General features: G+C 46.9%; 1 protein-coding gene across 4 annotated transcripts in view; it reads right to left on the bottom strand.

Moving 5' to 3' along the window:
• Positions 1-22,866, bottom strand: part of ARHGAP17 (Rho GTPase activating protein 17) — a 42,090-nt gene that overhangs the window by 2,822 nt on the left and 16,402 nt on the right. For 2 of the 4 annotated variants that reach the window (XM_062504001.1, XM_062504000.1), the window contains exons 2-20: positions 20,194-20,233; positions 16,577-16,681; positions 15,247-15,323; positions 14,058-14,169; positions 13,778-13,854; positions 12,970-13,081; positions 12,251-12,319; positions 12,013-12,094; positions 9,836-9,963; positions 9,352-9,463; positions 8,731-8,812; positions 8,228-8,308; positions 7,507-7,620; positions 7,063-7,154; positions 6,784-6,940; positions 5,326-5,553; positions 3,377-3,528; positions 2,147-2,743; positions 1,201-1,224 (exon numbers count right to left, since the gene is read on the bottom strand). In XM_062504001.1, the coding sequence (XP_062359985.1) occupies positions 1,202-1,224; positions 2,147-2,743; positions 3,377-3,528; positions 5,326-5,553; positions 6,784-6,940; positions 7,063-7,154; positions 7,507-7,620; positions 8,228-8,308; positions 8,731-8,812; positions 9,352-9,463; positions 9,836-9,963; positions 12,013-12,094; positions 12,251-12,319; positions 12,970-13,081; positions 13,778-13,854; positions 14,058-14,169; positions 15,247-15,323; positions 16,577-16,681; positions 20,194-20,233 (2,440 nt within the window). In that variant the 3' untranslated portion in view covers position 1,201. The remainder of the gene's footprint in view (positions 1-1,200; positions 1,225-2,146; positions 2,744-3,376; positions 3,529-5,325; positions 5,554-6,783; positions 6,941-7,062; positions 7,155-7,506; positions 7,621-8,227; positions 8,309-8,730; positions 8,813-9,351; positions 9,464-9,835; positions 9,964-12,012; positions 12,095-12,250; positions 12,320-12,969; positions 13,082-13,777; positions 13,855-14,057; positions 14,170-15,246; positions 15,324-16,576; positions 16,682-20,193; positions 20,234-22,866) is intronic. The other 2 variants (XM_062503999.1, XM_062504002.1) reach the window with 2 other exon arrangements.

The following is a 22,866-nucleotide window of genomic DNA, read 5'->3' as shown; positions in this document are numbered from 1 at the left end:
CTGGAGCTGAGCCCGAGTGTCACCGAACCCCTCCCCAAGGGGATTTCAGCTCAACAGGCTGGAGCTTCCAGGTGCCTTCACCAGTCTTGGAGAGAATCCTCGCTGAGCAGCTTTCCTTAGGCAGCTTTGCTGTGTGGCAGCCCCCACACTGCTCACAGCACACACCTGGGCTAGTTTCTGTGCAGTCCCCCCTGGCACCTGCTTGCTGTGCCCAGTTCTAATGAAGCAGCCCCAGCCGGATGTTAATTACAACACAAGGATTTCTCCCATTACACCAGGCTAAAACAAACCCTCCCTGTCTGCTATCATTGAAGCAATTTCCTCAGAACCAGGAAAACCCTAAAATGAAAATAAATAGGGTCAAACTGTGGAAATACAGATTAAGAGCTTCCTCGAAGTTTGACTCACTAGCACAGCTGCTGCTGTTAACTTCACTGTAAAGTGCTGTCAGGATTCAGAGCCCAGCCCCACTTCTGACTTCAGCTTGGGAATAAATTATCCTCATATTTAAAATATACTGACAAAAGCACAATCAGCAGTCAGTGATTTTAAAAATCAAACCTACTTTTTAGTTGCTTAAGCAGCTCATTTACTGCTGATTTCATCATGGAATCCCATAATGGGCAGGGATTTTTTTCCCACTATCTCAGGCTCCTCCAAGCCCCAACCAACCTGGCCTTGGACACTCCCAGGGACCCAGGGGTAGCTTCTCCAGGTAACCTCTTTCTCCAATTACCAAAAACCCCAACCCTCAGTGATTGCCAGCCTGACTTCTCAATCCAATACCGATTCCAGTGTCCTGGATTTGCAAACAGGCAAATCTGGAGCTAACTCAGGCAGCAGCAGCAGCATCCCCAGAGCTCCCAGCTGAGCAGGGAGCACAGCACAGATCTGTGCAGGGATGGGGACACAGGGATGGGGACACAGGGGTGGCACAGCACAGTTCTGTGCAGGGATGGGGACACAGGGATGGGGACACAGGGGTGGCACAGCACAGTTCTGTGCAGGGATGGGGACACAGGGATGGCACAGCACAGTTCCTGTGCAGGGATGGGGACAGGGCTGGCACAGCACAGTTCCTGTGCAGGGATGGTCACACAGGGATGGGCACACAGGGCTGGCAGAGCACAGTTCCAAGCACATTTCCAAACTCAAGCTACAAACAGGAGCAGTTTAGCTGCAGTTTCTGTCAGTACAAACCTTATTCGCAGTAACCATCCCCACCTGTGAAGGCATTGGGGTAGAGCTGTTAGGCAACAGAATTGATACTCTGCATTCCAATACATTAGTCTAATTCTAGAGAAGCTGCAGTGTCATGGGAAAGTTTCAACCATTATTAATTATAAGTAGATTTAAAAGCATTAGTCTCCCACATTCAATACCTCTTCCTTCAGAACTTCCCAGAATAAGCAGTGACTCAGCAGGAAAACATTCCAGAATATGCTGGTATTGAATGGCCTCAGCAATTGCATTAAAAAAAAAACAAACCCTTTATTAACTATCTTTATTAAAGTAACATCCCAATCAAACTGGTAACTACAAGCTTCATGAAGCTTCTGTGAGAAGACAAAAGTTTCTCTTCATGATTGTCTTAAAACAACGATTGCACTTAAAATGTGAGTCTCAACTAAGAGTTTAATACAGGTGATTCTTCAGCTTCTGGATGCACAACTAAAATGCACATCAGAAGGCTCTGTTCTCATAAGGCAAAACATTCTCTGCATGTTTTGCCTACTAGAACACGTGTCAGTGACCACTTGTGCCCTTTTCTTATCTCAGTATGTGCTGAAATCCACCATCCTTGGCTACATCTTCTCCCTCCTCTAAATATTTGCTTTTTGGCAACAGATGTACAAGCAGAATTGAGTGCCAAGATGCTGAGCTGGAGACAGCCCCAGTGAGCTGCAGTCACAGTGTTCAGCTTCCAAATACGAAAAAAAAAAAAACAACAAAAGTTCATTTGCACTTGCTCCCAAAGACTTCAGCCCCAGGCACGACACCCTGGTGCGCAGAGCAGCCGGGTGGGCATTTAACTGGAAATGAGCTATTTAAAGTGTGATTTGTGCCTTTCAGGTTCCCCCCACGTGAACTCCCAGCTGCAGGCACTGTTTTGCGCAGGAGGCAGCAGGAGGGAGGATGCACTCACCTGTGACAATTCTGGATGCTGTTGGTGCAGGGTTTGCAGCCGTGCCGTCCCCTGGCAGCTGTGCTGGAGGGTGAGGTGGAGGGGGCACGCTGGGTCTGTTCCTGGGCTTGGGCACGGGCCGTGGCCGGGGCAAGGTGCCGGTCTGAGGTAAGCAGGGAGCCTGGCAGGGCTCGGGGGGCACGGCTGGGGCGATGCCCGGGTGCTTCCCCAGCGGGGGCGTGTCGGGGGGAGTGGGAGTCTGCGGCTGCGACTGGGAGGAGCAGGGCTGCTCTGCTCCCTGCTCACTGGGAGATGCTTGGCTGCTGCCCTTGGGCTGCAGGGGAGGAGTTGCCTGTGCTGGGGGCTGCGGGGGTGGGTGGCTGGGAGCTTGGATTGGAGAGAGGCTGCTGGAGTATCTCCGAGGTGCAGAAACCTGGGAAGGGGAGAAGGTCTGGGCTGCTCCTTGGTTTGCATGTTGGGCAGGAGGAGAAGAGCTTCTGGCTGGTGGTTTTGGAGAGACAGAAGGTGGCTGAGCAGCTGGGGAAGAGCTTTGGCTTCCTGGCTGCCCTGGGGGGGGGTTGGCTGGTTTGGGGGGGGCTGGTGCTGGCTTCTTCATAGCTGTGGAGAGAAGAGGAGAGAGCATCAGGGACCGGGGGTGTTACACTGGGACGTGCAGCGACAGGACAGGGAGTGGGGCTAGGTGGGATATGGGGAAGGAATTGCTCCCTGGCGGGGTGGGCAGGCCCTGGCACAGGGTGCCCAGAGAAGCTGTGGCTGCCCCTGGATCCCTGGCAGTGTCCCAGGCCAGGCTGGGCAGAGCTTGGGGCAGCCTGGGACAGTGGTAGGTGTCCCTGCCCAGGGCAGAGGACAGAACAAGATGAGTTTTAAGTTCCCTTCCAACCCAAACCATTTTGGAATTCTACAATTCCAAACCAAGCTCCCACAGAAAACAATGAGCAGCACCAAAAAATCCTCAGGTATGTTATCAAAATAAAATGGTGCATTATCAAGTCCAAGCATTTACTGATCAATAGCTTTTGAGAGATTTTGTTCAACAGCACTGGTGACACTATCACCATTCAGAGAGTCCAAAAGTCACAGCTGCTTTGCAGCCAGGCCTTGGGGACAAGCCAACAGATTAAACTGCTGTCTGTGTAAGGGCAGAAGATGCTGATAAAGTTATTTTAGCAGCATTTTTGCAGTACGTCAAGGCTTGGAACACAGCGGCTTGAAAAGCAAATAAACACACACCTCTCCTCAAGGCGTGGGGACTGGGGCCAGCAGCATTCTGGGGCTGGGTGACAGAGAGCTGGGAGGTGCTGGGTGCTGGGGCAGGGCCAGCCTGGCCGTTCCTCACTGGTGGAGGAGTGGCTGAAGATGTGCTGTCCTTAGATTTCGAGGTACTGGAAATGAAAAATCCCACATTAGAGGTGCTTGTCACGTGCCTTGCCTGGCTCAGCTGCAGCTGTTCCACGTGGATCAGATATTTGGACACGATTTCCATGGAAAGCATTGTCAAGCCCTGGCACAGGTGCCCAGGGAAGCGGTGGAGCCACAGCCCCTGAAGTGCTCAGAAACATGTGGATGTGGCACTTGAGGCTCAGTGGTGAATGCTGTGGCAGTGCTGGGTTCATGGGAGATGGTGGAGGATGAGCCTGAGGTGGTTCTGGGCAGGGTCCCCTCCTGGCTTCTCTACTCCTCTACATTTAGAGTCACCTGCAGCAATTCAGCCCTCAAAAGCACCAACTTTACTCACTTCTACTGGCACTCTGCATCCCCAATTCTCCAGACGCTGTTAATAAACTGCGAGTACTTGATTTTAAATGCAACGTTCAGACACAACCCCCAAGGCTTTGTTTCAGCTGCCTCTGCCACAAAAACCATCTGTGGAGGAAATATTGGTCTGCAGGGGATTTCCAAACGAGCTGGTTTTGTAAATATGTCACCTGAGAACAAGCTCTGTGCACAAGAGTCAGTGCTGCATGAAACCCCACGGTGGGACTTCACCCCGAGCCTGCAAGGCTGGCATTTGCACTGCAGGTTTCACACGTGGTTTGTCACAGCTCTCACAGCACTGAAGAGCTGAGAGCAAAGTGCTGCTTCCACCTCACTGGAGGAAGTCAGGCTGCTGCAAATAGCCTTGGAGTCCAGGGACACAACCACAGAGCTTCAAGAGAAATTAAACAGCAAAGAGCCTGTGTACATACTTGTTCTAAAGGAACTAGTCCTGAAATATGATAAACTGACTGCAAGTCTGCTCATCACTAACACTTGCTACAGACAAATAAACAAACAAGACATATCCAGATAACGTGTACAAGAAACAACAAACAAGACCAACAGGTTCCTGGCATTGCCACTGTAGGTTTTGCTCTTTCAGCAGCAAACTGGTATCACCTGTGTGCACATCCCTAGAACATAACCTGGGATGGGCAGTAGAAAGAGAGTTTATATTTGTATTTTTCATCATCCTTTTCTTCCCCCCAAGAATTCCACTATCCTAGAAAATAAACTCCAGAACAAAGTTTATGACATAAATGTATTATGACATATAGAACTGTGTATGTTATATCAGAAGATGAATTTTGGAACACCCAGAACCATAGCTGTTATAATATCAGCTCTGGAACACTCAGAACCATGGCTGTTATAGTATCAGTTCTGGAACACCCAGAACCATGGATGTTATCAGTTCTGGAACACTCAGAACCATGATGTCATAAAATCAATTCTGAAACCCTGTGTGCTATTTCCGAAGCCAAATTCTGGAACTGTGCACATGACAGGAGAGCTCCTACTGCACACACATGCCAGGGCACATCCCAAGGGCAGAGGTGCCCAGTTTGCTGCTGGAGATGCTGCACACACGTGCCAGGGCACATCCCAAGAGCAGAGGTGCCCAGTTTGCTGCTGGGGATGCTGCACACACGTGCCAGGGCACATCCCAAGAGCAGAGGTGCCCAGTTTGCTGCTGGGGATGCTGCACACACGTGCCAGGGCACATCCCAAGAGCAGAGGTGCCCAGTTTGCTGCTGGAGATGCTGCACACACGTGCCAGGGCACATCCCAAGAGCAGAGGTGCCCAGTTTGCTGCTGGAGATGCCGCACACACGTGCCAGGGCACATCCCAAGGGCAGAGGTGCCCAGTTTGCTGCTGGGGATGCTGCCAAGCCGCTGCCAGCGCGAGCTGTGCCTCTTACCTGGCATCCTCAGTGCCCGGAGCCTGGGGCTGCTCTGCTGGGGCAGCAGAGGGAGCAGGGCCAGCCCCGGGGCCGGGCTCAGCCCCCGCGGGCGGGCAGGGCGGCTCAGCCCCGCCCGGGGGCTCGCAGGGCGGCAGTGGTGGCTGGAAGGCGGGCGATGTGAGCTTTCTGTTTACAGTGCCACATCGCCGAGGGGTCGAGGGGAAGTCCAGCACCTTCACACCAAAGCTACAGAGAGAAGAGAGAGTGAACACAGCAGGCAGCACCCCCGGGTGCTGAGGCAGCAGGATCTGGGCGTCCCACCCCCAGACAAACCCCGACATGCAAAGCAGCAACGAGGAAAGCTCCACTGGCTGCACAACACCACGAGGTTAAAGCTTCCACTGCCTGCAGAACACCAGCAATGTTAAGACATGCAACGGGATTTGGCTTATCCCCACAGAGGGATAAGCTAAACTCAGTGAACAAACTACTCAATTACATTTGGAGACAAACACTGATGACAATGAGGTCAGAGCACTCAGAATCTCACATGTAAATACAGACGTTTCCTTACGTAGCTCCTCACTGAATGTACTTTGCCACATGAATTTTGTTTCTATCACACGCTAAGTTGCAGCAGAGATTCAAAAAAAGCTACTGGATACAGGTTGTGATTTGGGGGCTGGAATGAGAGAACTTTACAGTGCTATCCAACCCAAATCATTCTATTTGTGTTTCAAGGAGAACAATGGAGAAACAGACCCCAACTCCAGCAGATTTTAGAATGCATACAGCACATTCATTCTAGAAATTATTTTATTCTTCTTGTGTTAAACAGTGAATCTTGAACTGATTTTCTTCTTCCTCTGCGAATGCTGATAAATTTGCATGTGGCTGGTCATAGCTAACAGGTAACAACTTAACATTTGCATCAACAGCTAAAAACAAGCACATCACTTGAATACTCATGATGAGTGATAAGAATGAACGTTACACTACATGTTATATGGGAAACAGCACGTTTTACTGGGAGTTTTTAGCATTCTACTGCTTGCTGTGGCAATACTGTACCATCATCAACTCAGAAGTCTTATCATGAAGGCACCAGGTAACACCACCTCAGCTTATGGGCTTTGAAAGAGAAGCCATGGAATACCAGAAGTTAGAGACTGAGAGATGCTACTGCAGACACTTCTGTTCCAGAATGAGTCTCAGACCACCCCCAATCTGTACCAGGAGAATGGAAACTGGGAGCAGCAGTATCTGCTTGGGATTTATCATGCATGGAGTGTAACTGCAAGGAAGTAACAGTACATTACCTCTGAGCCATCCTCAGGCTGCAACAATAGGAAATAAATCACCATTGTTATCTACAGCATTTCCATGAAATTCCTCTCCTGACATCAGTGAAGGTGTCTGGTTGAAGCCTCACTGGAAGAAGGCTGTAAGGAACCCCTAAGCTAGAATTACACCTACCTTTCCTTCTTCAGCAAATCCCCTTCCATCACAGTCATGCTCAGAGGCCTCTTCCTCTCCAGGGTCCCACATTCAAAGTCATTTCCAGCGTGTGACAAGTGATTGGAATTAACAGCAGGAACTGCCACAAACGCCCCAGACACATTGAAATCTTCATCTGCAAGAGGGACAGACAGAATGCCTCCTCAGACACACATCCCAAGGGGTGTCTCACTGCTCAAGCCACTGAGGGTGACCTGGAGGGTGATGTAAAATCGCTGAGCTCTGGCAGGAACTCACCTCCAGGGAAGAACCAGTCTGCATGCTGAATAATGGGCTCAATAACTGCTACCACGTGCACCGAAGTGGCTGCTGCCATTTCAGCAAGGGATCTGCAGGAGAGATTTCAAGAACACTTTATTCAGTGTTCCATCAAAGTAAGAAAATGAAAATCAATTCTGACTACCTAAATAACAACTTAGGCTAAGCATGATGGATCAACCCCTCAGTAGCAGAAAAAAAACCAACTGTGCTGAACTTCAGACTATTCAGTAACACTCACAGCTTTTGGAAACACCCCTAAAAACCTTCCTGCCTCAAAGGATCTGGAGGCATGGGCTGAAAGAACCCTTGAAATATTTTTTAAGTAAACAGTGCATTGCTGTGAATAAACTGAAGGATTTAAACCTATCAATTCTACAGCTTCACCCAGTTCTGCTTTGTAGCTTTCTTGAAAGAACTCACCCTTCATTCTTTGCCCACAACAAGTTGGGGCCCAAGACTATGGCGATGTTGCTCGGTGTCATTTTGTTAACATCACTGTTCTGGGCAAGCTTGGCTAAAAATTTGATTAAATACCTTCAAAAAGGAAAGAAATAATTAAACAACAGGAACCGTGAGCGTTTCTTGTTGAAAGCACGTAAATAAAAATTCAAGAATTTGTAATGAGAGCTCCCAATAACATGGAAATGGGATGAGCAGCCTTCTTGCCTGGCAGCTGCCCAAAGCTTCTGCTCCTGAATCATAAAAGTTGAACCAGGTAGCAAAGAAAGCAGATCCCATCTTAGCAAAACAGAACCACAGAAATATTATTCTTCCAGAGAAAAAGGCTTAGTTTCAAATCCTGTAATGGAAATATCATGCTTCTAGGAATCACCAGAGTTGGTTTTCCTCCAGTTCATTTCCAAAAAGCAAAACCAAAGGAAAAATGAGATGCTTAGGATAGATCCAGGTGATTTCTAAGACTGGAAACTACAGCAAAGAGCAGAGTGTGACCCATAACTAGAAAGGCTCTGCATCACTATTTCCTGACAACAGGGAATTTGAGGACACCACTGCTACATGAAATAAGAGGCATTTTTATAAATCTCACTGAATTTGGCCAAGCAAAGCACACTTGGATTAGAGTTCAGTTTGAGTGGCTTTGAGGTGCAAAGCAGCTGAGCTGAGAGATGTCCACACTCACCTGAAGTTAACTCGGTAATGCTCAGGTAATCTGTTACAAATCCTCCACAACTCTTGGAGCTTCTTATCCTGGTCCTGAATACTGAAAGGACAAAAAAATCCCACGACATCTTAATCTCAGGGCAGAAATTAGTTGTTTCTGCAGTGACAAAGAGATGATGGTATAAACTTCCATTCATGCCAAATCAATGTTTTGTACTCAGTAACCTGCTTGCCAGATCCCTGAATTATCTCTACCTGCAACAAAACTGCTCAAGTACCAATACTGTGCAGCCAGCAGCCTGAGGCAGCCCTAATTATTAAATAAAGTGATATTTCACTACATTTCGTGCAATTTGCATTCAGCTATTTATTATTTAAAATAAATTGTTACACGACACACCCATTAATGAAATAATAAATAACTGTGAGCTTGGTTGTTTCTTTTGAATTCATCAAAGAAGAATTAAATTTAATAGAAATATGCAGCATGACTTCCTCTCTAGCTATTTGCAGCATGCTTACTTTGCAGCTTGTGTCCACTCCTCATACAGGCTGTAGGTCATGAGAGGCTCTGGCAGCTCCCGTAAATAGGATTTCAAGGCACCTGCAATGCAGACAGGGACAGGTTGGCTCCTCAGCCACTGCTTTCAGACTCCAGGGAAAATTCTGCCCTCACATCTGCAGTTTTATCTGTGCAATAAATTCCAAGTACCAGGGAAAGTGGCAAGACCTGACACTTGCACAGTGGAACTGCTCAGATCTTAACACAAAGGGCCTGTCAGTAATTAGTGCAATTTGACAGAAACATGCTTAAAACTCCGAATCATCCCTTCAGGACAAAGGATTTATAAAGATCTATTGAAGGTCTACATATGGCTTTAATCTTCCTTGACCACATTAACACTCTTGTCATAAGAGCTGTGACAGTTGGGTCTTTGTGATCACCTGGATTTTACACACCATTGTCACAAATCCATCAGGTGTGATCAGCAGGGCACCCCACACTTATCTGTGTCAAACTGTGCACTGAACTTCCAGCTGACTGTCACTTCTTCCAGCTGAACTGTGGAGATCAGCACCTGAACAGCAGAAGTTGTGTTAAATCAATTTACACCTGGTTTGGATTCACAGCACTCCCAGTACCTGCAACAGCGTGGGGATCTGAGTAAAACTCATCCAGCTGGGAAGTGGAGCAATCCAGGGCAGCTTTCAGCTTTTTTAACTTGGAGGCTCCAGCAGCAATTCTGAACAAGCCCTGCATCATAGAAATAAAATGTATCGGTTGGTAATCACACATTGGCACAAGCATGGAACAGACCAGTTTTACAACAGCCTCTTTCAGGACATTCCAGCTTTGGTGCCTTCCCCTGACAGTCAGGACCAAGCTGGCCCTTCCTGTGTCCTGTCACTGTCACCTGAGCATGGCTCAGTTCTTTCCCACCCCTGGTCCACCCCTAATTGTCACCGTATGTGCATCCTCCACACAGTGCTGAGGTTATTCTGTTGCAAAACATTTACCAACCACTTAATGAAGAAATCAGTTAAGCAACACTAACAAAGAGGCAGCAGCTGATGAGCTGCACTGGGCCCTTCTCCTCCCCTCCCTGTGTGATCTGGAATTACCCACCTCCTCTCTCATCCCTGTTTCCAGGAGCATCATGACACAGGCTTCGATAGGAACTGCGATTTCCCGCCCGCTGCGCTTCAGATGCTCCTCCAGGGGAGTTCCAAAAGCTGGTTTTTCAGTCCATTTGTCTAAGTTGGAGAGTATCAAAACACTGAGCAGGATAACTACCAAACCCTTGAATTATAGCCCAGGCAAGAAGAGAAGAAAGCCTCTAGAACAGCACAGAAACGTTCAGACTACAGCAGGAGTTTTACAGCCCTTGATTGGTAAAGTGCCTTGGATCATGAGCAAAGAGAAAATGAGGCTGCTGGTGGTCAAGAAGAAAATACTTCTGCATCTTTCTGGATGGAGTATCATATACAAATTCTGTGTATAACTGGAATTCTAAGTAACAAACCTTGACAAGTGCCAGCACAAGGCTGCACATTCCAGTAACACTGATTTGGGAGCAGTCTGCAAGAATCTGTGAGGAAATTTTGTTCAGACTGCATGGCCTGGCCTGATTTTTGTTTTAACTGTATTTAAGGTGAATAAAAACTGAGCTGTGAATAAAAAGTTTATTCCTTAAATCTGATTCTTTAGATCAGCAAATTACAATGGATGTTAAGAGCCCCAGTGTATCACATCAGAACTACCGTGGTAACAGCCCAGCACTGTAACATTCAAATTTTCAATTTAATTCAATTCTTGTTCAACTCTGATTGGCACAAATTACTCCAAATTGAATGTGAATTCCTTTTTTCCTACAATTTACGTTCAGACCCATTTCTGCTATTTTAACTGAAAAAATGCAGATGTAAAAGGTTATTGTTAGTATAGATGTGTTATTTCTTTCATGTGGAAAAGAGGCCAAGAAAGACAAAAACTTCAGAGGACTTCAAAGAGTCCTCTGAAGGCAAAGCATTTCTGCAAAGGATTTAATTCATCCCTTTTCTTTACAGAACAACATCAGTTGCCTCCCATGTCAGGTTTTAGTCCCTCTCATTCATTAACATGCCATGAGATGCACAGGGCATTTCCCAACCTTTGCAAACTACAGCAAACGTTAGGAAAAGAAACCTCAGTCCTTGTTCAAAGTCCCAGCTCCCATCCCTGGAAGTGTCCCAGGTTGGACACTGGGGCTTGGAGCACCCTGAAGTCAAGGAAGGTGTCCCTGCCCAGGGCAGGGGGGCACTGGAGGGGCTTTAGGGCCCCTTCCAACCTCTATGGGATTCTGATTTACACTGCAGCTGGAAACACAAGGTAAGAAATTCCCCCCACTCAGCCCCTTGGCCACCGTGGCTCCAGGCCACCTTCCAGGCAGGCCAGGCTTGTTCTGAAGCTCAGCTGCTCTGTACAAACTTTCCATAGAACAATACCAAATTTCAAGCAGCCATATCCTCATAGAACCTTCTGCTCAGCCCTGCTGCTGTACCAGCATCACCTCTGCATTCCCTCCTCTCCCACACCGAGTACAGATATCCCACTCCATTTCCCACAATGAAATACTGATTTATGTATTGAACTGGTTCATCTTTTACAACCTTCATCAGCTGAAGATACCTGAGCCTTCCTCAGCTCAGTTTGTATTTTCCCTCAGACACTGTTCAGCTATTTCTCCAAAGATTTAGGGACAGCACAGCCAATATTTTGGAGAGTAGTTTCCAAAACACACAGTGCATCTTCATCCCAAATCATCAGTGATGCACCTGCAAGTCCCCTGACAAGAACCCAAACTCTCCATTTCCTAGCATGCAGTGCACACTGGGAAACAGGACTGCACAAAATCAGAGGGGGGGAAAAAAACCAAAAAAAAAAGCTCCTTAAAATCCACGGAGTTTTCCTGATAATCACCTGTAATCACTCAAGAACCAAATCACAATGACACTTTCATTGGCCTGAAAAGCCAGAAAAAGGTTACAAGGAGAACAGGTGAGCAAATAGAAAAATCCTTCCTTTACCCTCCTGGGTATCAAGAGAGATCCTTAATTAATATTTTATTAGTGTGTTAAACATGGCTGGAGAACTCCGGAGAACACGAAGATGGAATTATGCTTGGGAATGTAAAACTGTTAAGCAGATCAAAATGGCCTTATTAAATCAGTCTGCATGCAAGAGAATCAAGATAGAGGAGGAGGATATTGTGCATAGGTGGCACAGGCAAGGAGAAGCATCAGCCAGAGCACAGGTTACTTTACCTTGATGGGCTTGAATTTCGGGTAGGACCTTTTCTATGACTGCTAATGCTTTTCTATGGTAATCTGCTTGTGCTTCTAATAACTGAGAACAGAAGCCACATTTTAAAAACAAAAAGAGCATTAGCTTCTGAATGGCACATAAGACAAGACTAAAGGTTCAGCACACAAAATGTCATCTCTGAGAACTGAGTGTGTGTGCCCAGCTGTGCTGAAGCAGAGCCCCAGTGCCAACACTCACCATGACAAAGCAGCGGGCGTACTCGCCCTCCTTGGACATGAAGCTGTACATGTCTGCAGCCAGCTGATCCTTTGGGAAAGATGCAGGAGAGAAGGTTTACTCACCTCAAATTGTACAGACAGACAGTTTATTGTGTTTATTTTGCCTGCAGGAAGTTTGAACTAAGAAGCTCTAATGCACCTGCTCTGCTCCGAGTGTTCTTCAAGCAAAATGATTTCAAAATCTTAACTCTGGTTTATCCTGCAAAGCAGTTGCCCCTTCAGCCAAGAACATATTGCCATTCAGTCCAGCTATTTACATCACTCAAAGACAAGTACTAATAAAAATGGTTTCAGTTCTCAGTACTCAATGGAGCATTTGCTGTTGAGAAGTGAAAATGAATGGGAACTGCTCAGAGCTGTGACAGCTCCTGGGATGGCCCAGCTTCAGTTTCCTCCAGATGCCTTCTACTGCAGAGCTGCTGCACGGCCTGGAGCACCCAGACACCCTGAACATTCATTCATGGCCAGGACATAGCTGGCTCATACTGAAACTGAAAGTAATGTCAAACACCCAACTTAGAAACAGCCTGGATGGAGTTCCTCATTGAACGAAAGCAATCCAGAGATCAGCTGGCATGAAAATGCCCCCAGGACAGACACTGTGACAGCCACATGATTTGCTGCTGCAACTGGGCAATTCCATGGGAGGTGTGGAAGGGAAACTCATCCTGCCCTTACCTTGCACTGCTCTACTTTATTTCCAGCTTCATCCATCTCTTCCTTAAGAGATTCTACTTTCGAAGGATGCACTTGGAAATTTGTTCCTGAAGTCTTGTGGGCTTGGTTATATCTGGGGAAGAAAAGTTTCATTTGGTGAAAATCAATATTCAACACGAATCTGCATTTATGGCTCCCTTGGAATTGGCTTCAACAGGAAACAAACCCCACAGTTCCAGAGGTTTTCCAACAGAACTAAAAGGTTCAAAACCATTCATGACATACTGACATAATCCAGCAGCAACTATAAAAATCAGCAGGAATCCTGCATCTGCCCCAGTCTGTAACACGGGTGTAGAATGTGCTGAAAATGGCTCCACCAATTCTTAGGGCAGTGTAAAACCATTTAAAGGCACTCAAGGGTGAGATGAAGGACCCAGGACCCTCCCAGTGAGATGGTGCCATACAGGGCTGTAAAAGCCCTTGGTGTGGTTACACAGAGAGATTCCTGTTCCTTCTTTAAGCTGAAAATCTTCAGTGATTCTTTATTTAAGTTACACACTTGTATGAACTGGAAACTGGATGAGTTTCCAACATTTTTCCAATTATATCCAGGCATGTAAGAACTCCAAAACCTTGATTCTGTTTGGATCTAGCAGTCATGGGTCTTTTTCTGCTGTAATTTAAATGAAAGTTTGTCTTTTCTTCACCTACTGCCTGCTCACAGCAGCATTTCAGTAGCAAGCACCAGGTCAGAGCAGGTGCCATGAGATGCCAACAAGGGCTCACATGCACAGAAAAGCACCCAGTAACTAAAATGCTCTCCTACCTTCCCCTTGCAGAATCCCAGTCCAGCACCAGCTTTGCAAGCTGCTTCCTCTGCTTCTGAATGTTCGGGATCTCTGTCTGAAATGAGAATTGGAGGCTTACACTGAATTTTAAATTGTGCTTTGTAACAAATTACAGGTTGTAGGTTTCATACCCGCTTTCCACCACGAACACAGGGCTCCTTAAAGCAGGTTTTTGATACCAGCACTGAGATAAACCACTTTTGCTCAGTTCTTGCATCAATGCAGATGTGTTTCTCCTCTCAGGCTGAGCTGTCTCACCTCTGTCAGCAGGCACAGCGGGTCTATAACTTCTCTCTCAATTTGTATTTCATGCTGGGAGAGCTCCATTGCCAGTTTATTCTCTGCATCCCCACAGGTATCCAGCATTTTCCTGTAAGAATTACAGGATACTGTCATGGGAGTTTCCACTGACTGCAGAAGGAGTCAAGGCAGAGCAGAGCTCTGGAAAGCAAAGCATCCCTTCACGGCCTGAACTCAACTGCTCTGTGCTCTCCTGGAGAAATCTGGGATAGGCAAGTGGTGTTATTAAACCTTTGTCTTCTGAATTCCTGAGCCATGACAACACTCTGGAGGCTTTCAGACATGCAGGTGATTGTACCAGCCCTGAGGGCACAGAAGTCAGTATTTATTTCCAAGCCCATCCTGCCATCTCACAGATGCAGGAAAAATTGCTCAATGCAGTATTTCATTTTCTCCTAAGCCCCTTTAATGTGAAGGTTCTTAACACCCTAATTCCCAGCAATCCCATCTCCAGCAGACCCAGCCTCCAAACCCATGACTTAACCTTCATTTTATGCTGGTTATAAGGAAAACCCATATTCTGTAAGATTTTTATCCAAGTTTTAAATCTCGTGCAGTGGCAGAAACATGTTCTCAAAGGTTTCTAAGGTCATTCTATACTGTCTCCATAAGAATTCCCACCAGCAATGCAAAAACCCACTTGGCTCCAGGAATTCAGCACATGGAGGTTCATTTGTTTCAGCCACATTCCCGTAAATTGCAAATAAGACTTTGCCAGGATAGATAAATTGGGGATACTTTGAACTAGGAGCCATTAATGCAAATAAACATTATTTTAAGTCATCAATTCAAACCTGCAGAATGCAGTTTGAAATAAAAATGCAGTTTAATTGAAGAATACACAATATATTAAACTTCAAATGGAGATGCTAATTCTACTAACCCACAAGGAAAAAAGCATTTTAAAAGCTTTTATGAGAGAAGAGAATCAGAATCCTCTGGAATGCAATTCAGCCTAAACCTTGTTCCCAAATCATTCCAGAAAAACTGCTTGCTCACCACTTCTCCCTTAGGATTAGAGAAAGAGTCTAGAAATATTAAGTTTTATTAGACTGAAACCAGCCTTTGTGCACCCAGAGGCTCTAATTAGAGCCCTGCAGGCAATAAGATGTCAGACAGCAAGTCAGGAAAAAAAGGCACCACTTACCCCAGCAGAGTTTCATCACTCAGCTGGATGGATCCCTCTTGCATATTCTGAGCCAGAGCTGTTAGAGGAAGTTTTTTCTGTGGAACAGAAGGAACAGAGCTCAGCTTAGTGCTGCTCACCCTTTCCAGCTTCCCCAGCACATCCCCTCTAAAGTTTTGCTCCTCTTCCATATGGTTTCTATTACACAAACACAGCTCATTCTTGGACTCGAAGAAAATGCCAAGTCACAAAAAAGTTTCAAGCCCCAAGACTCCTGTTCTCAGACACTCTGAAAAGCACTTTCTTCTCAGTTTTAGCTGGAATGATGGCCCAAAGCATATCTCAACTACTGCCAAGGAGAGATAAACAGCTTTAAGCTGAGATTTCAGCAACCAGCTTGTCACATCTCTCTCCCTGTGTGCCCCTGCTCTCAGGTCTCTGTTACTCAATAAAAGGAGAAAGTGTGAATGGGAATTATTTCTGGCTCTGATGCTTTAAGAGAACCTATCTATGGCTTTGCTAAGGAGGGGCAGAAATCAAATAAATGTGTACAGAAAACCGATTCCAGCCAGCTGGAGGTGTCAGTGCCCAAGGGCAGCTCCAGATCTGAGGAGCTGGGTCAGAGCAGAGATTCTCCTCCCCTGGCTGGGTGTCAGGATAGCTCCAAGCACCCAGCACACTGCAGGGACACTAAGTCACAAAGTCACAAAGTGTCCTGGCACTGCTGAGCTGCTCCCAGCCTCAGCTGTGCTGCTGATGGGGTGCCACTGAAGTTTCACTGGGGTTCCACTGAAGTTTCATTGGGGTGCCACTGAAATTTTTCTGGGGCTCCACCAGTGTTTCACTGGGGTTCCACTGAAGTTTCACTAGGGTTCCCACTGAGGTTTCATTGAAATTTCACTGGCATTTCACTAGGGTTGCACTGGGGTTCCACTGAAGTTTTATTGGGGTGCCACTGAAGTTTCACTGGAGTTCCCATTGGGGTTTCACTGAAATTTCACTAGGGTTTCACTGGGGTTCTACCAAAATTTCACTGGGGTTCCACTGAAGTTTTATTGGGGGGCCACTCAAGTTTTACTGGGATTCCACTGGTGTTTCACCTGGGTTCCACTGGGGTTTCACTGAAATTTCACTGGCATTTCACTGGGGTTGCACTGGGGCATCACTGGGGTTTCACTGGGGTTCCACCAGTGCCAGCACTGAGCTGCTCTGCCAGAGCTTTGCTGCCCTGTGCTGCTGTGAGAGCTGAGCTGCAGTGGCAGGAGCAGCAGGGTGGGACACACACAAGCACACGCAGACAGACACACAGACACACCCGCAGACAGACACACAGACACACACAGGTACTCACGTGTCTCTTGTCAGGGTCAGTGCCATGCTGGCCCTGCAGACAGGCTATCAGCCTCTTCTGGGCCAGGTGGCACACGGACCTCACCGTGTCCAGCCTCCTCTCGATCTGACCAGCCCCGGGGGAGAGGGGAGGAAGAGAAAACAACACAAAAACCAGAAGTTATTTCCCTGGCCTCAGCAGAAAACCTTCCCTCCTGTACCACACGTCGCTCTGGATTGCAGATTTCTCAAATTCTCCAGCTTACTAGAAGTGCAGCTGCTTAGCAGAAGTGCCTGACAGCAAAAATGCTTGGGGGGAGATTGAAATTGGTTTTTTCTTCAGTGGCACAGAAATTCAGTCAGAGCTCCTGGCACTGGAAAATGGGAAAAGGGAAGGAACATTGCCCTGTTTTGCATCTCAGCAAAAGGCAATCACAGTGGCACTTGCCATCTGAGATGAATGGCACATGCAGGTATCTAAGCCACGAATTCAGGGAGAAAACTGTGTGAAAACTTGTAATTTTCACTGTGACCTTGTAAAGCAGGTGCTGAAGACACGTCTGACAGCTCCTTCCCACTGTACAGACCTGTACTCCAAATTCCTCCTGCACGTCCTTCCCTGGCTGCTGAACGCTAGGACAAAGCTCCCACATGCTGAGCAAAGCAGGATTTTCAGGGAGAGACTACTGGGATTCTAATGGGATATGGAATTAAAAAATAGGAGTCAAATCCCAAACAAGAGCTCTGTTTATCAGCATCTAATTCAAACAGGGCTTAATACACAGCCTGTGAATAGGACAAATATATACACAATAAACTGTTCTTTTAAGGGACTTTAAGCAAGGAATTTGGACTATTTTATTTCAAAGAACACCAAAAACAAACAAAGTGATGAGCAGTGGGAAAGAACTGCTCATGGCACTGAGCTCTCTGTGCACAGCACCCAAAGAATGCTGTTTATCTGCATTTTGATGACTCACCAAGAATAACAGGAGGCCCTTTGGAATGGATTCTATTTAAAAAGCAAAGGGGAAAAAAAGAGTAGATTTCATCTGTAGAAAAAATCTGAACAGATTCCAGTTTTTGATACAGCTCTAAAATCACTTTTATTATATTTTCAGGAAGGCAAAATGAATCCAAGTTGAAGTGCTCAAAAAACTCTAAAAATCTGTTAGGGTAGAATAAACTGCAGAGAAACTACCCAGAGATTGCTCTGAGAGCACAAGGTTCTGCCTTTTATCTACAGAGCATGGAGCAAAAAACTCAAAATTAGTTCCAGGTAGAAAAAGTCCATTTGGAGATCAATGAACAAGCAGGTATTGGTGGTCTGGTGTTGCAGCTAAGATTATTCACTTCTCTTGTGTTATCTTCAAAATGAAATTCTGGAATGAGTTGGGTTGGAAGGGACCCTAAAGCCCATCCATGGCAGGGACACCTCCCATGATCTCAGGTGCTCCAAGCTCCATCCAGCCTGACCTTGGACACTCCCAGGGATCCAGGGGCAGCCACAGCTTCTCTGGGAATCTGTGCCAGGGCCTCAGCACCCCCCCAGGGAGGAAACACCACCACCACCACCACGTTCTAAGCCATCCTCTTGTTCTAAAAGAATTCAATTTCTGCATGGTCAGCGAGCTCAAACTCCAAAGACTGAGCACAGGGTTTTCCCACAGCTGGAACACGGTGACACCCTGCACCTGAGGGACACCCAGACCCTGGCAGATCCCAAAGCCCTGCTGGTGGCTCAGGTTCCTTGGAAAGGCTCTGGAGCACACACATTCCCAAAGCTCCTTCCAGGCACCCTGAACTGCACACCCAGGGCAGGACTGACAGGAGGAACGTGACCCCAAAACCTCACAGTCCTACCCTCTGCTCTCTGATCTGCTTTCTAGTGCAGAGATGGCAAGAAAGCCACAAAGGACATTAATCTCCTTCCAGCCACCTCTGAAGCGACAACGTGACCCACAGGCCAGGCTGTCTGTCCCCCTGGGGCATCCCCAGAGTACAGAACACCACACAATTGCTTTATTATCTGCCAGAAAGCAGGGCTATTGTAAAGGCCTTTGGAGCACTGAATTATAGCCCTTGTCTTCACATGAAACACATTGAACAGACACTTGAAATGGAGCACAATCCTTCAGAAAACAGAACAAAAAAAAAGCTGTAACAATCCTGTGGCAAAGCTTGAGCCCAATATCAAAAAGCCCAACAGTGAACCCATGCTTGTAAAGTGAGCAGCACCATGTTTCCAAACTCTTGGGTTAAATAAGAGCCTCCTGCCCCTGCACAAGCCCCCAAGAGCAAACAAACAAGTGAGTAAATTCTTCCACTTGGGTGTAGCCAGGCTGCTCCGGGCCTGGGAAAGCCTTGCTTGCAAAATTTTTTTGGCAACAAGCAGCAGAGCTTTTGGCTTTCACTTCTTGTTACTATTCTGCAGCTAAGTAAGAAACCAGATGGGCCCCCACGGGCTACCAAGGTGTTTAACATCCTTTGTGTCACTGAGCCACACAAATGCTCAGAAATTAAGCACAGACTGTCAGACTGGGGAGGTGTTTTTAGTTTAAATCAAGCAACCCCCTGAAAACAGAGTGAGATGTTTCAGGTCACCATTCCACTGGCACAGGGTGCCCAGAGCAGCTGTGGCTGTCCCTGGGTCCCTGGCAGAGGTGGCACTGGATGGGCTTGAAGGTCCCCTCCAACCCAAACCAGCCTGGGGTTCTGCAATTCCATGTGTTTGTGCTGAATCCATGTTTGAAGGCTGACACACTCCCTGAACCTGAAGCTGAGCAGCTGCAGAGCTCTGAACCAGAAGCTGTTCCATCATCTGCTTGACTTCCCTGCTCCATCTACAGGCCCTGACCTCCAGCAGGCTGAGGTGCTTTGGAATTAATCAGAAATGACCACCACACTCCAGGTCCCAGGAGCAGCCAGCCTGGCTTCCCTCGCCAATTTGTGTTTTTTATTAACCCTTCATAAAGAAACCAGAGGAAGACAACTATGTAGGACAAGTCTGCAGGCAAATTTGCTCCATGGAATCAGTCACCCTTGCTAATGTGACAGTTGCAGTTTAAATTCCACCATGAAAGTCGTGTTTGATGAGATGATAAATTTGCACAAAGATGACAAGTCTGCAAACAAATCGATGTCAGCATGACAAATCTGAGAACAAATATCACAGCTAAACAAGAAGCACTTGTACATTTACTTAAAGCAGTAACAGACTTTATTAGTGAGCAGTTGGAATGATTTTTTGTGCCACTTTTCTTAAGGCCCAGTTGATCTGTTCAGGTGAAAGCAGTGAGGACAGAAACCAGCTGTGCCCAGCCAGGGTTTCTTCACCCTCCTCATACAGACTGGCAAGGCATCAGCACCACTGGTTCCTGGGCTCATCAGGTCTGTTCATCTCATTAAAAGCAAGAATGGTTCCTCCTTCTCTGTACCAAGCCACGTGACTGGACTTAGAAACAGAAGTAACTGAGTTTTTCTACTCAAAATGTAGCCCTGTTTCTTCATGTGCTGAAAAGTCAGACATCCAGGGTTCCATCCCTGACACGTGCAGTATTTTTGCCCACATTAGGTACTCCACAAACCTCAGAAAGCTCACACATCACAAAAAAATACATATGAAGCATGTTACAATACCTGCAACAGGTCTTCACTGAGTACCTCTGTTCTCTCAGCCCTAAGGGAGGAAAAAAGACCATTGTCAGACAGTTCAGGGTCACAGATTGCCTCAACAAAACCTGCTCACTTCCAAGCTCTAATCCCATTCCTGCCACTGCTGCAAGCACCACCATGTTCACCCTGTCACAGGCAGCCCTGGCTCCCAGCACAGTGAGTTTGGGGACACCTGACATCCCTGGAATGCCCAGCCCACAGCACAAATCCACTGCACCAAACTCTACAAGGTATTTCCAACTGCACGTGGAATAACCCGAAGCCAACTGGAATCAGCGCACCTGAATATAAAGGAATATGAATATAAATAATGAATATAATAATAAATATAAACCATGAGAAGAGCAGGAGAGCCACCATTAGCTCTTGGAACTGGAGCACTGCAGAGCTTTATTCCTCAGGAGCAGTGGGAATGGCAGCCTGGAGCTTCCCTTAACCCCACACACACAACCTTCACCAGAAACCTCCCGTCACCTCATCCTGCTGAACCCCACAGGGCTAAAACAGAGGGTTTCGTACTTGAAAAGCTCACCAGAAGTGAATGGTATTCCCAGGAAATAGAAATTATGTTCTAAATCTAATCAGAAATCTATTCTGCCTTCAACAGAAAACCCCTGACTGCTTCCACACACTTCCAGAAAAAAGCTGCAGCCACGCTCCTGTCTTTACACACACTTCCACACCTTTTGTCATCCCAGTTTACACAAACTTTAAATTGTTTCATGTTGACACAGGTTTATTTGTTGTTGGCTCTTTGGCTCTATCAGTGATTGATTCTCCCTTTGCCAGGCCTGTAAAATGCAGATAAATCCAGTTCACCCTGGGCTCTCCCTCTCTGCTGCTCACCCTTACTACACATCTACACCATGGAGCACTTGGAGGGACTCCAGGACACTCTTTTCCTGTTCAGAGTTTCCCCTGCTGCTGCCAGAGTCCCTCAGCTACTCCAGATTTATCAGATCCTGCAATCTGTCAAACAACCACAGCAAACCTGGGCAAAGCTCGTGTTCCTGCTCAGGCCTCGGCAGCTGAATGTGCCAAAAAACCTCCAAGGACAAGATTCCTTCAGCTTTGGCTTGGTGTTTTCAAAGCATTTATTTGACTTCAATTATACAGCACATTATCTGCTTGAACTAGCTGTGAACCATAAGGTGTTTAATAATCAAATGCCAGAATAAAGCAAAAGCTCAAAACCTCAGCCAGATTCAGACAAAAGCAGCTGAAATACTCTGACAGCACTGGAATATTTATTTGTTGAGGAAAACACAGACTAGATTGATAAACTTTTCTCCCACCCAAACAGAAATATTTTCTCTGATGGAAATTACATCCTGTTAGAGAGCAATTATTTATACTTATTATCTATATATATATATTTTTATCCCTGCAAAACCCACTCTGCTATAGCCAAAACTTTAACTCAAACTCCCTCAAATACTAGAACAGAGCTTCCATATAACTTTAGAGTAATACAAAGTTTGATCTTTCCTTCCTTCCCTTTTTCCTAGGCTATTCTATCCACTGGACTGAAAAGCAGTGATGGCTCAGCACTAGCAGAACTTTGTTCCCAGGTTCAGAGTGGTTACCCACATACTATGGATCATTGTGTGAAGCGCAAAGTATTTTTTTTTTAATTTTTCTTCAGCTCTCTTCGTACCCTGGCTTCTCCAGGCCCTACAGCCCCAGCTGTATGATCCAGACCTCCCTGTGGGATGCTGTCCCCAGCCCTGGGTGGCAGCAGCAGCGTGGCCAGGCAGAGTCACAACAGCCCCTGGTGATGATGTCAGGTTTGGAAGTGCAGGGAGGGAAGACCTCACCCTTCCTGCAGGCCCACATTCCACCTTTAATAAGGAAGCCAAGAAAGAGCCACTAAATAATGTTGTTTTTCAGCGATCACAACCATGAAAGAGAAACACAAGCCTGTGATAGCAGCACAGCCATCTCCTCTCTGCACAGGGGAAAACAGCAAACCATCAAAGGGACCTGGCTCCACTGGAATTAACCTCTGTCTCATTTGGAATTACAGGTATGACCAGTTTGAAGTTTACATCCAACTGCAGCTTCGAGGGATGCTAATTCCCTCTGCCATCTAATCAGGGAAGCAAACAAACTTCTAAAAAAGAACAGATTTTCCTTTTCACTGCTAAACTTCTGCCCTCAGCCCTTATTAGGGCTTATTTGCACCTTATCTAACAGAAGCAATGAAGAAATCCTTCTGGAATCAAGAACTAGAAGCCTGAGCTGCAGAGTGCTCCCAAGGGCTTCCCCGAGCCCAGCAGTGCTGGTCACCGGCCACCAGCCTGGAGACCCTGCACTGGAGCTTCCTTCCCCCACGGGACACCCTGAGCCCAGCCCAGCCCAGGCTGAGCCTCTGAAGGCCAGGCTGCAGCAGCCAGGACTGTTTACATTCCCAGGCTGAACTCCACTCAGTCCAAACTGTTAAATCTGGGTTGCAAAACGAGGTCCCTGCAAGGCACTGCTCATGGGGGAAGCACGCCCTGCCCCTGGGATGGTCCTGCAGGAGCTGTCCCTGTGCCTGGGGAGGGCAGGACCCACAGGGGAACAGGGACCTGCCTGGCCTGCAGCCTCACCGCACCTCTGGTGACAGAGGTGGCAGTCCCAGAGGTGGTGCTGGCA

This window comes from Cinclus cinclus, chromosome 16 (genome assembly GCF_963662255.1).
Source record: "Cinclus cinclus chromosome 16, bCinCin1.1, whole genome shotgun sequence".
Taxonomy (NCBI): Eukaryota; Metazoa; Chordata; class Aves; order Passeriformes; family Cinclidae; genus Cinclus; species Cinclus cinclus.
This window is presented reverse-complemented; position numbering and strand designations above follow the sequence as displayed.